Here is a 13,375-nt window from a genome sequence, read left to right as displayed (position 1 = left end):
TAAGATAAATTTGAACCCTGGCAGAATCAACGACTTGAGTGTGCCATGAGAGAGAGAATGATGTGACCTTAGAAACTACCGGAAAGAACAGACCAGACCAGAAATAAGGCCTACAATTGCTCAATTTTAAGGTGTACTTGATTTATAAATCACTAAAACTCTTTAAACATAATGCCCTGAACTATTCCCTTTTTACAGCCCTTTAGCAAGTATTTATTTATTCAAGAAATACACATTGAGTGCCTACTCTGTGTTTTGCCCCAAGGCAGTCACCGGACTCTGCTTACACTACATGATGGCCAGAATGAGTGTTGCAGCCTTGGTTCCTAAGGAAAATAACCAGACCCTCCTTTTAAAAGTCATATTCATAAATTTTATTCATTTTTAGGAAAGGACATATCTAAAATTACTAATCAGAGAATTCACCCTATGGTCCTCATACAAAAACTGGATTTTGTCAAGGAGAAAAGACTCTTTCTTGAAAAAGATTACAGAATTCTTTGTCCTAAAAATGTAGCACCTCATACACAGAATGTATAGTACAAAATGATGTGGCTTTCAACACATGATCATTCATAATTTGTGAAGTGTCTTCCCTATGCATACATGAAAAGTCCATATTTTGAGTATTAGTTAAATAAAAACTTGAGATCTTAAAATCTCAGCTTCCCTATTTCTAAACTAGATTATTTCATAGAACAAAGTATTTCTCCCATTTTTAAATAATACACATTGTAATTGTTATTTCTTAAAGCAGTAAAACAGTTAATAGTTTTGTTTATAATGCTTGCTTTTTCTTCTGATTTGTAATTCTTCAAAAAAACTAAACTAAATGTCTCAGACCCAACAGATAACACAATATAAACACTGAGGGCATGAGCTGAATGGATCCATCTCAGAGTAGTACAAACTATGTTGTAACTTTCTGTCTCTATCCTGATACTAATTGTGTTACCATCGACCTTTATGCAATTTCACATTTAATACACAACCAGCATCCTATTAGATGCTTCTTAGAGTAGGACCCTGAGAATAAGTCCATTAAGAAATCACATGTTATTTATAATACCTGTTTGAAGGTTTAAAGTGTGTCTAATTTTTAAGAAGGCAACAAAATTTTCCTACAAATGAAACTCATCACTATGTAAAGAAGAGTATATACTTGGCATTGAAGTGTCCATCTAGTTTCAATATCTGTACCTATACATTTTTTAAATGGATGAAAATCTCCTGATTTTGAAAAACGTTGAAATGCTATTGATAGGGTTCAAGTCCAGGCATAACCTATGAAGTGATCTCACTACAATAATCAGAGCTGGTTTTCTCTGTGATTTAGATGATCCACCGCCCTGTTTTAGGTCTCTGTTAGCCATAAGCACAATTGGCATCGTTCCCGTGAATCCAGAGGCAAATCTGGGCGTATTTGAGGGGAGTGATGCGAACAGCAACGTTGTAGTCCTTCTGAACCCCGTGGACATCCACCCACTGGTGGCCTGAGTAGACCGCAATGATTTTGCGCTTCCAATTCTTTTTGTCAGGATCTTTCAGACGCAGATAGACCCCGGAACCGGTGGAGCCTGACTCAGCATCGCAGTATTGGTAAAGGAGATCATTGGATTCGTCGGACACACTGCAAAACCGATAGACCAACTGATCAGCCCTATCGTTATCAAATCCTGAGAAGTGGATCATTCCACCAGGCATTTTCTTGATCGTTGGGCTGATTCCGAGTTCCATGTATTTTTTTTTGTGAGCACGCTTCAGCTCCAGAAGAGCATAGTCATAGTCCAAGGCAGCGTCCCCCATGCCTCCTCGTGCCCAGCCCTTCGGAATGTGGGTATTCTTGACCCGGGTCCACCGGAAGGAAGGCCTCTGACCCCGGCCAGATTGTTTTCTTCTTCTCCCACTCTTGACTCTGTCCTGCAGATGCTCTCTGGTACCCTCTCTTTGGTCACCACCACTAGTTTCTCTCCTGCTCCTCTTTGAACCTCGACGTTTCTTGCCTCCACTTTTATTCCTCATCTTCAGCAACCCTACCCTTAGCTTTTTACTCCCTTTGACATAGTCCTTTCCATCATGAACACAGTGGGCAGCAGTTAGAACGTGCTGAGGGGATATGAGAATGCCACTACAGCCCGTGGAGAGCTTCACAGCTGTGCTGAAAGGGAAATTGGTTAAGAACCTTTTGTCCAAGATGCTGAACCTGCTGTCAGTGCCATACACCTGTCTCTTTCTCCTAACAGATGCTCCCTTTGTGGTATTTTGAGTCGGCTCAAAAACTAAATCCTGAACTTTCACCCTGGTTAAGGTTCGGGTGCCATTCTCAAAGACAGTCTCATAGGAAAGATAATCCTCCAATTCAGAAAGGCTGGGAGTTGGGAGTTCTTTCTGGCATTCGATGCCACACACTGTATTTACCATCATCTTAGCATCTGCCTCAAATGTGGGGCTGGTGAGATGGAAAGTCCTTTCACTGACAATCCGGGGTAGCTTTCTCAAGTGCCACGTAAAATCCCGTTCCATTTCAGATCCATCGATGAGGGTCCACCCAGGTGTGAAAAATATCAACCAAAGTAGCATATTTTCCATTTTGATCTTCTAATTTTTTCCTTAAAAACAGAAAAAGAGGTTTACAATGTTTTCTTTTTAAATCTTACTTATCCATTTCATTTAGGCCTTGGATCCTAAATGTACCTTCCCCACAAAGAGGTGCCCTTATTTCCACCTTACCTAGATTTTACTGAGATTAGATAAACGCTGGTAAGTGGGCTCACACAGACTTCCAAAATCAGTAAGTCGTTTTTCACTCAAACTTCCCTCCACCAGCCCTAATCGACCTCGCTCCCACCCCAACCTGTCATCCTGTCACCTCCCCCTCCATCTCTCCTAACAGCCCAGTGCCTGAGAGAGTACAATAGGGTAGTAGGCTGAGACCCTCTGTCAGCTAAGCCACACTCTCCTCCTTAGGTATCCTACAACTTTATATCCAGATGATTTAGAAATAAAGATAGCAGCAAATGCGCTGCGGTCTTTTCCCACACTTAGCTACTTAAAAACAGGGATCATAACTTCTTCATCTCTAGACTATAACTGCCTAGCACAGAGCTAAAAAAAACTGCTCATTGAATACAGTGAATGTCCATGAACCAGGATTGGCAGCCCAAGCTGATGTAAAGGTGCAATGCATATTACTGGATAATGTTTTAAAGCAGTAAGAGTGTTAGCAATAAATAAATTGCTAATTAATCTTCTATTGATCTATTTTGATTTTTATAGAACTCCTGGTCATAAAAGAAAATACACAGCACAGGGCATTTTATACTAAAGTAAGAAAAATGTACCATGCATTGTTAAAAAACAAAGTTATGCTTGAAACCACCATCTAAGCAAAGCATCATACAAAATGATGGGACATTCATTTTGTGGGACATTACTGCATATTAAAATTATTTGTAAGAATTTATGAAGTACAGGCTATTGGGAGGACATGATAATGGTTAGATATAGTTCCTTTTCACCACAGGTCTCACTATCTAAGACCAGTGTTGTTGTGTTATTTAAATATTGTTAAAGGTGCCAGCACATAATAAATTATATAATACTTCTCCTACTGTTCAAATCTTCTCACCCTCTTTTTCTTTTCTTGAGGCTCACTGGCACGTACATGTATCTATTTAGTGGAACTGATGTGTGTCAGCCATCTTTGCTTGGAGGTGGGTATAGTAGGAGCACACTGGAGCAGCAATTTTGAACCTCTGTGTCACTGTTATTTGCGAACTATGCTTCAAGTCATTTTTAACTAATAGTTAAAATATCAAGACTTAAGCAAATGATTTGTACTTTGTATAAAGCAGAGGTAATTCAGCATTTGCTTAGCCCTACAATACCTTCATCCTCAATGCTTTCTGATAAGTTTTATTTTATTTATTTGTTTTTTGCATGGAAAAGAAAGCACATTAGCAATGGCCCACAGCCATTGTACCACAGGGTACACCCACAGGATGCGTGCACTGGCACAAAAGGCAAAAATCAACCCCGATGCAGAGTTCAATATCGGTATCCCTTGATACAACAGAATTTATTTTGCCATATACAAGTACAATAATTTTATTAACAAACTAAAACATTATTTTGATCAAACAAAAATGTATGCTACATTAACCTATTTATTGTTTAAATGTGATATATTAATGAAAACATAATTAATTTGAACTGTTATACATTTGGAAATATTAAGCAGGCCAGGTGTGGTAGCTCACACCTGTAATCCCAGCACTTTGGGAGGCTAAGATGGGAGGATCCCTTGAATACAGGAGTTCAAGACCAGACTGAGACCTCATCTCTACAAAAAAAAAACTTTTAAAAAATTAGTCAGGCATGGTGGCAAACACATGTAGTCCTTGCTACTTGGCAGGACTGCTTGAACCCAGGAGGTCAAGGCTGCAGCAAACCATGATCATGGCACTGAACTCCAGCCTGGGCAACAAAGTGAGACCCTGTCAAAGAAGAGAGGGGGAGGAAAGGGGAGGGGAGGAGAGGGCAGGGGAGGGGAGGAGAGGAGGAAATCTGTGTTATGTCACAATATTTGCTAATAGTCACCGCTGCAAAGCAGTAATTATATCATCAAGGATTTTGTAGAGTAGAGCCACTTAGTATTTTATTTTGTCTTTATGCAATTTTTCACAATAGTATTTCATCAAGTTAATTTAATTAGAATGAAAAAGGCTCACAACTCAGTAACTCTACTGAGCACTTGAAATTGTAGTTCCCGGGATGAAAATTTATGTCCTTGGCTGAAAAAAACAGTGAATATCAAAGAGTTATTTGCTGCTACTTAGCTTATCAACAAACCAAAATATATAAAAATGATATATATCATTATATACATATATATATATATATATATATATATTTTGAATCTACTTGATTCGCAGCAAAATTTCAATCAAGGGAGTTGTTTTGGTGTGGGAAACTTTTTTTAATTGCTTTTTCATTTAGCTGTTTATGACAACAGCTGTCTATTGTATACTTAATATATGATTACATCAAAGCTTGAAAGTCAGCCAAATATCCACGTCAAGAGACACAAAGTATCTCACTTGGTATATCTTAACACCTGATACTAATGATCTGAGGAGCAATACACATGTGAAAGGCATTCCTGGGCAAAATAAAGGAGGTCTAAATAGTGTTACTGAGATATTTTTTCCCCAGGTAGGTTTGTCCTATGCCATAATTCTGTAGCCAGACTTTTAAGAAAGCCTCATCAGAGTTGAATTGTATTTAAGTATAATTTTATTTCTGGCTATGCAGATAAAGCTATTGTTCTAGTCAAACGCCTTAGCTAATACTTTGGAAATTTCCAATGCCATTAGTTCCTTTGAAACCATGCTTGGTACAAAGCAATGATTTGATTTACCAAATGATAACACCAATGATATAGGCATGGTTTTCCGGCTCTGTGTTCACGTTCACATTCTCACAGCAGTTATGAATGGTGGTTGAGAGCCCAAATCTTGGTTGCTCACCAAAAGGAAACACCAGACCAGGGGTTCTCAAAGGACAGTCCCTACACTAGTAACTTGGGCATTACCTGGGAACTTGTTAAAAATGCTAATTCCCAGGGCCTGCCCAGACCTACTGTTAGAAACTATCCTGAAAGGGTGGTGGAGAGTGGTTCCCAGGTGGGTTTAACCGGCCCTCCAGATGACTTTGACACTCAATAAAGTTTAAGAACCACTACAGTAGCCACGGCTCTGGTGTAGCAACATGAGCCATACCCCAGAAGGTGATCTTTGCAAGGATGATGGCTTATCTGGATTTTAAATGACATCTGCTTATCTCTGTGTACAAAATTAATTTATTCTGACTTCATTCTTTTACTATGTTAGCAATTGACAATATCAAATCACTCAGCCAGTTCATAAAGAACAAACATAACTTACTTTTATTTATTTTTATTTTTATTTATTTTTTGAGAGGGAGTCTTGCTCTGTTACCCAAGCTGGAGTGCAGTGGTATGAACTAGGATCATATGTCTCAAAAAATGAAATTCATAAGTTTCATATGTAATGCCTCCAATATCTCATACTACAGATCATTCAATGGCATTGATTCACCAGCCCTGCCTGGTGCCCTTTGAGGGAGCTCTGTGCAGTGCACCACAGTAATAAAAACCATGCCCACGTCTACCCTTGGGCATGGGAAGGGCAGAGCTTTGTAATATGACCTCAGAATCACAGTAATAAGAGGACATGGATTTAGCCTAATTTGGCCTGTAATTTAAAATTGGGCAAATGTTTAAGGACACTTTCTTTTGGAAAATCTAAGTTTGTCTTGTGGTAAAATGTCAATGTGGCATAAATGATAGCTCTTACTGATAGAGCAATCCACAGTTTGTTCAGTGGATATCTACATATGTCCATTGTCCAAAAAGGACTAACTCATTGATCTAAAAAGACACAGTCCCGATTGAAGAGGCAGCTATAAAATGTTGAAAGTCTTACGTCCCTTGTCTTCCCCATCCCCCTCATTTTTCCTGTCTTGCAATATAATTGTGACCTTCACTGTCCATTTCCAGATGGCTTGGATTTAGGGCTTCAAATTCCAATTTCGGTGAATGAAAGCGAAGTTGCAGTGATTTCTGTCCACCACTGTGAGTCAGCACACACACAGCTGATTATAGGTTAGATCCTGAAGACAGATTGAGTAGAAGGGAATTAAGGAGGAAGTAAGAATGTCTGTGTACATAGACGAACTCTTACTGATGGAAGAGATGTAATTACACATTTGTACCCAATCTATTAATAGACGTGACCACACTTAACTATGAGATCACTTACTATTACCCTTTTATTATTTGTTTATAGTTTCTTAGAAATGTGATTGCTCTCAGTGTTGAGAATATTTCTGTATCTGTTCCAGCATAGTGGTTATGAGTGCAGACCAAGGAGTGGGAAGGCTTGGGTTCAATTCCCTCTTCACCACATACGAGGTATATACATGTGGACATTTCATTAACTATCGAAGTTTCACTTTCCTCATCTGCAAAGTGGGGATAATATTACAGTAATTTCAACTTCATAACATTGTTATAGAGATTAAATGAGATGATACATGCAAAGAATTACTACTGAGCCCAGAGGATAGTAAGCAGTTAACACATGTTATTTTAAAATTATTATCCTGCCTTAATTGGTGAATTTGTATCACTTCAAAACAGGTTGTTATATAAGCCAAAATTAGAGACCTTGTAGTGTTCTAAAAAGTCAGTTTCACAGTCAAATATTTTTATTTCAAGATAGATAGTTTCCAACTCACTCTAAAATTCCCTTTTTCTTTGTTTTGTTTTGTTTTTTGTTCAAGGACAGCTTCACTTTAGAGACTTTCCAAATGAATGCTTTCCTAATTACTCATCTCTATGAATATCCATGGCTCTGTAATATATTTTTTTTCATTGCTATTAAACTTAAGTGTGATTAAACACTCTGCAGCCACAAAACACTTAAATTGCATTTTCTGTGTCTTATTTATAGCCTGGATCTACACTGGGAATTTTGGAACTGCATCAGACCCTCAGTCTAAAAAGAAAGTCTGTCAACATAATTACTCTAAGGGAGTGATCTACAATGAAAGAAAACTCAACTTTTGAGTGAGTCTATCTAGAGTATATAGAATCCTATGATGAAATGACATTATACCTTAAGGCTCAGTTTCTCTTTTGTGTTTTGTTTTTTACCCTAGAAGTTTATAGTCTAGCTTAGATAGAGCAGGCAAACTAATGAAAGATTAGAAGGCTGCCCACTGTATTAATATTTCAAATCAATTATTTTTCCTGTCTATGAGAAAGCAAAGATGCTGACTTACCACTGAAGGACCTGCACTGAATTGCTTTCCCTCACCAGGTGACAGATTCACAATTACTCATGCCTTTCTTTTCACCTGGTTCCTTGTAATGTCTAGTGAGGAACTTGTCCATATTTATGTATATAGTATGTTGCCATGCGACACAACTTTGCATTGATCCGTCAAACAGTTCCTGGGGGGCTGTTGTGGGTCAGGAACTACTCAGTCATATCAATGACCCTGTAGGGCCAACATCACCCTCTACCTTAGCGTGTAAGGATACACCAATGATTGCACGACCACCTTTTAAAACTTGGCTGTCCTCTATTTAGCCATCTGCAATCCCAACATCTCTCCTTCCCAGCACCACTGGCTGTGTTTACATGCCATACCTAAATTCGAAGACATGCTCTCATCTTCTCTACTTTCATCCTCCACCTACTCAGGATTGACACACAACAGGGAGACACTGGGGCCTGGCCAGATGATTCCGAATAACTGCAGAGAGAAATGGCTTAGGCAAAAGGCCACAGCAGGACAGGGGGAGAGTTACAAATGACATAAACAGGAATAAAGCAATCACTAAAGAAATCGGTGATGTTTTGGATGACAATTGTAAAAACTTTCATAGTCAATTTTATTTTGGGGGAACAGATGCTGAGGAGAAGGGTATCTTATGAAATCTAATTCCTGACCCACGGAAGTGCTCCCTGACAGTAGCACTGCATGGAGGTAACATTTAAGTTAGAAAGAGAAGTTAGAAACATTTAAGTTAGAAAGTGTATGAGAAAATAATTGTGTCTGTAACGTCATAAAAGAAGGGAGTAAGAACTACGGTGTTTCAATGATTATGGGGGCAGTGGGCTTTGAAGCCAAATCAACTTAAGTACACTTGCCACTTGTTACACTGTGATCTTGTGAAGGTTACCTAATCTCTCTAGATATTATTTCCCACATTTATTAGATAGAGATAATATTTTAGAATATTTTTGTGAGAAACTAATACGATAGGCACAATGCCCAGAGCACAGTAAGCACTCCAGAAAGATTAAAGCAAATGTTATTCATATCAAACAGGGGGAGCCAACACTCAGGTAGATATTTATAAGGTATTTTATACATGTCTAACTGCCTCATCATGGTATGCCAAATATCCTCCTCCCCAAGACCTGTGAATATTTCCCACACACAAGAAAAGAGACTTTACAAATACAATTACATTAAGGATTTTAAGGTGAAGTGGTTATTCTGGATTATCCAGGTGGGTCCAATACAATCACAGGGGCTCATATAAGAAGGAGGAAAAACAGGTTAAGAGTGGGAAGAGCTGCTAGATGGAAGCGGAGGCCAGAGTAATGCAGGACCATGAGCTGAGGAATATGAGTGCACTCTAGATGCTGCAAAAGGTAAGGAATAAAGTATTTCCTAGAATTTCCAGAAGGAGGAACATAAATGAAAATGTGTTATTTTAAGAAAATATACATAAATGCAATTTAAAACTAAAATAGATCACAATAAAGCTTTAGATTTCTGATCTGCAGATGCATAAGATAATAAATTTGTGTTGTTTTAAGCCACTAAGTTTTCGGTAATTTGTTACAGCAGCAGTAGGAAACTACTACACTTAAAAATGTGAGAATCGAGTTTTTACAACAGTCTGCCTGACTGTTTAGAAAGAAAGAAGTAGTAGGGAGTGGCAGACACTGTGGCTAACACCTGTAATCCCAGCAGTGTGGGAGGCCGAGGTGGGTGGATCACTTGAGGTGAGGAGTTCCAGACCAGCCTGGCCAACGTGGTGAAACCCCGTCTCTACTGAAAATACAAAAATTAGCTGGGCGTGGTGTTGCGCACCTGTAATCCCAGCTACTGGGGAGGCTGAGGCAGGAGAATCCCTTGAACTGGGAGACAGAGGTTGCAGTGAGCTGAGATCACGCCATTGCACTCCAGCCTGGGCAACAAGCGAGACTCCCTCAAAAAAAGAAAAAACAAGTAGTAGTAGTAAGGAGTGATTAAAAAGTAGAAAAAGGCCAGGCGCGGTGGCTCACACCTGTAATCCTAGCACTTTGGAAGGCTGAGATGGGAGGATCACTTGAGTCCAGGAGTTTGAGAGTAGTCTGGGCAACACAGGGAGACCCTGTCTCTACAAGTGAGGTGGCGCATGCCTGTGGTCCCAGCTACTCTGGGCTGAGTTGGGAGGATCACCTAAGCTGGAAGGTCAAGGCTGTAGTGAGCTGTGATTGTGTCACTGCACTCCAGCCTGGGCAACTAGAATGAGACAGGGAAACCCTGTCTCCAAAAAAATTCCAGCAGAAAAGAATGTTTCCTTCTGGGACTTAAAACATAAATGAAAACGTGTTATTTTAAGAAATAATATACAGAAATGCAACTTTAAATCTAAAACACTAAAACAGAAGATCACGATAAAACCTCATGGCGGTAGGATGCAATATTGCTAGAGGAAAAACAAAAATTAGAACAGAGTACATAAATTTGTCTATTCAACAAATGCATACCAAGTGCTAACTCTGCCATGCATCATTTCGAAGCCTTTTTTAAAGAATCTATCTGATAGTCCTTAACTGTTGAGTTGGACTAGAACATTTCTAAGATTTCTTCCAGCTTTAAAGTTCTAGAGTAAACTGCAAACGAGAAAACACAAGTAACTTACTCATCAATGCTTCTCAGGAAGGTTCAATTCCTACTCATCCAGGGAAGAACTTGCCTGTTATCCATTTTGCTACCACTAGATGGCAAAGTTAGTCTGGTGATGGCGAATCTAAGGCCGGTATTTAAAATATTTACACTTACTCAGCTGTGAAATAGATTTTATTTTAAAAGCATGTAAGATTCAGCAGGGGCAAAACTTCTAACTGGCTAATAATATACTAGATGGCTGTGACATATGGAATTTATGACATTTAGGAAACCCACCTACAGGCCACGGAGCCCATCCTGATGAACTGAGGGCTGATAATGCTGTCTACAGCCAGACAATTTTCTGGCAGATAGTTTTTCAAAAACAGTTGTAGTGCCAGCACTCTTCCAGCATGACCTACAGCAATGTGAACTAGTCCCCCAAACGTGCCACAATTTATTTCAATGCTAAGGAAAATCTTGAACCTGCCAGACATTTCACATATGTTTATCAAATACTTTATAATCCATTACTAAAGGATAAGCTCTCCACCGACTCTAGGCTGAGAATAAACGGCAAGAAAGTTCATTGACAGCGGGCCAATTTCTATTCAAAATATCATACCATAGCACTATTTTCAAGTTTAGTTTCATAAATGGAGACCAAAAAAATGTCTGTTTAAAAAGTTTGGCAGTACTTGAGGGAAAGGAAGATGGTAAAGTTACACAGTTGATTATTTTACAGTAACCCACAACTTCTGTTTCTCATCACAATAAAAAACAAAACCTCCCTTTGTTTTGGGGCTATTTTTCCATGACCTGTACATCTAAATTTCTGCAATTCCTACAATTTCTGCAATGCTACGGATCAATCAAATTTGGGGTGAATGACATTAAAGGAACCCTAAGAGGACTCTTTCATATGCTGCCTTACGAAGTGCACAGCATATAGCTCTAAACTTATCTGTATTTTTCAAGTTAGCCTTTGAGAGCAAAGAATATCTATAAATAGGTATGCCACTTTTCAGGTTTTAAAGCATCTATGGTCAAAATGTTTTTAGCCAACCCACATCAGTTTTACCTATATGAAGCTTAAAGTTTTTAATTATAAAATAACAGCTTGCATACTACTAACTTGACTTTACTGTTTCCTAAGCTCTCCATTTCAGATTTCTCATCTGCAAAGTTAACTCAGCGCTAAGGCAAAGTGGCTCCATCCTCCCAAATTCTGAATCTGATCCTACTGTTAAAATGCAATATGCTCGTTGGATATTTGAGCATTGGGCAGAGGAAAACAATATACCCAATGGAGAAAATTAACTCATACTAGCAATTGTTTATTTTAACATCTAATGAGTATATACTATATGCCAGGTATATGCTAAACAATCTCACATTTTAAAACATGAAAAAGCTTCTTAAAAGCATACAGTTTTCCAGCTATCTGGAAGAAAATAGGGACAGTATCCACGTCCACCACTTCCCTCACTAAAGGAACTCCTCTAATATTTCCTAATAAAAATAAAATTCCATATGATACTTGGCTGCTACTTTCAAGCCTACATGTCTTATTTGGCAGGGATTTTAACATTCTCCCTTCTAAATTATAAACCAGATTCTAATATAATTCTCCAGCCAGCAAAATATGACTTTTTTAATCCTCTGGGGAGACAAATGTACTTCGGAAAAAATAAGAATGAATTTCAGAAGTCAGAAGGGTTAATAAGGGGTGAAAGCCCCCTAGACACAGCATGCAGCTTCTTTTCAAATCAAGGACAGTGTAAAAACGTCTGAGCAATCAAGCGGGAGTGTTTCTACAACTTTTTAAAGAACCTTTTATTATAGAAAATTTTACGACTACACAAAAGCACAGGGAAAAGTATTAAAAGTTGAGAGAAAAGTGTAACCCCCATGTGCACATCAGCAGCTTCAACTATTGTCAATATTTTGCCAATGTCTCATCCACCACCACCCCACACACTTTTTTTCTTCAGCTCGAGTATTTCAAACCAAGTCAAAAGCTTTTCTACTTCGTTTCGCCTCCTTATTTTCTAAACGTTTTCCTATGCTCCTTTTGCTGACCCCTGCAGCCAAGTTGATAAAAGGGTAGAGGGAGAGGCTAGTTTTCAGAGTAACCCCGCCAAAGAGACTTTCCAGGAATGCGTTTTATACCTTTCTCAATGGCATCTGTTAACAATCATAAAAATAAAGAGGGTCCCCTCTGGTACTGCTTAAGCAGAAAGAATTCCATTTATATTCCAATGCAAACATTGTTGCTGTTAATATTAAACTGCAGAGGAGAGAGAATTGCCTAGGGGAAGGGTGGTTAGTTTCTTTGAGGACTGAAAGAAAGTGCCAAGTTTGATCCCTTTCTTCAAAGTCCTTCAAAGAAGCGCTCCTCGGGTAGGTCCTGCCTTTCTCAGGGAAATTTCTAAGTTCTAAGGTTGTTGGGTTTGGGGAGCTTTATCTTTACCTGCGAGGCTTGTTTGGTCCCCGAGGGCACTGTCAGCTGAGATCAGAGCTCCGGAGGAGGCGGGCGGGGACGCTGCAGCTGGGAGCCTCTCAGCTAGCCTGAGCTGAAGGCCGCCCAGCCAAGGCCCGGCCACAGCACCCGGAGCTCCCGCCGAGACTGCGGAGGAGGAGACAGCTGCGCCGCACCACGGCCAGGAGGTGGGAGGGGAAAGGGGGCGATGACGCGGGGCGGGGGCGGTGGGATGGGGGAGAAGGGGAGGTGGAGGACGTGGGCAAGAGGAGATGGAGAGGGAGGGCGGAGAGGGGACTTCCCTGGAGGAACAGGACGGACCTGGCCGTGTCTCGCTCCAGCATTTCTGCCCACAAGCTAAATCAAGCATTAGGAAAAATTCATGAGCAGGTTCACAGGGATGCCTGTCCCTTT

The 13,375-nt window shown here is 39.6% G+C and overlaps 1 protein-coding gene across 1 annotated transcript; it reads right to left on the bottom strand.

Moving 5' to 3' along the window:
* Nucleotides 1-356: 356 nt before the first annotated feature.
* Nucleotides 357-13,171, bottom strand: PRSS35 (serine protease 35). The gene is made up of 2 exons (XM_017882628.1): nucleotides 12,953-13,171; nucleotides 357-2,609 (listed from the first exon to the last, which is right to left on the bottom strand). Exon 2 carries the CDS (start codon nucleotides 2,587-2,589, stop codon nucleotides 1,366-1,368), a length of 1,224 nt encoding a protein of 407 aa, XP_017738117.1. The 5' UTR covers nucleotides 2,590-2,609; nucleotides 12,953-13,171; the 3' UTR covers nucleotides 357-1,365.
* Nucleotides 13,172-13,375: the final 204 nt, after the last annotated feature.

Source organism: Rhinopithecus bieti, unplaced genomic scaffold (assembly GCF_001698545.2).
Source record: "Rhinopithecus bieti isolate Rb0 unplaced genomic scaffold, ASM169854v2 scaffold_13551, whole genome shotgun sequence".
Classification (NCBI taxonomy): domain Eukaryota; kingdom Metazoa; phylum Chordata; class Mammalia; order Primates; family Cercopithecidae; genus Rhinopithecus; species Rhinopithecus bieti.
Note: the sequence above shows the minus strand (reverse complement) of the source record. Positions and strands in the feature narration are given on the sequence as shown.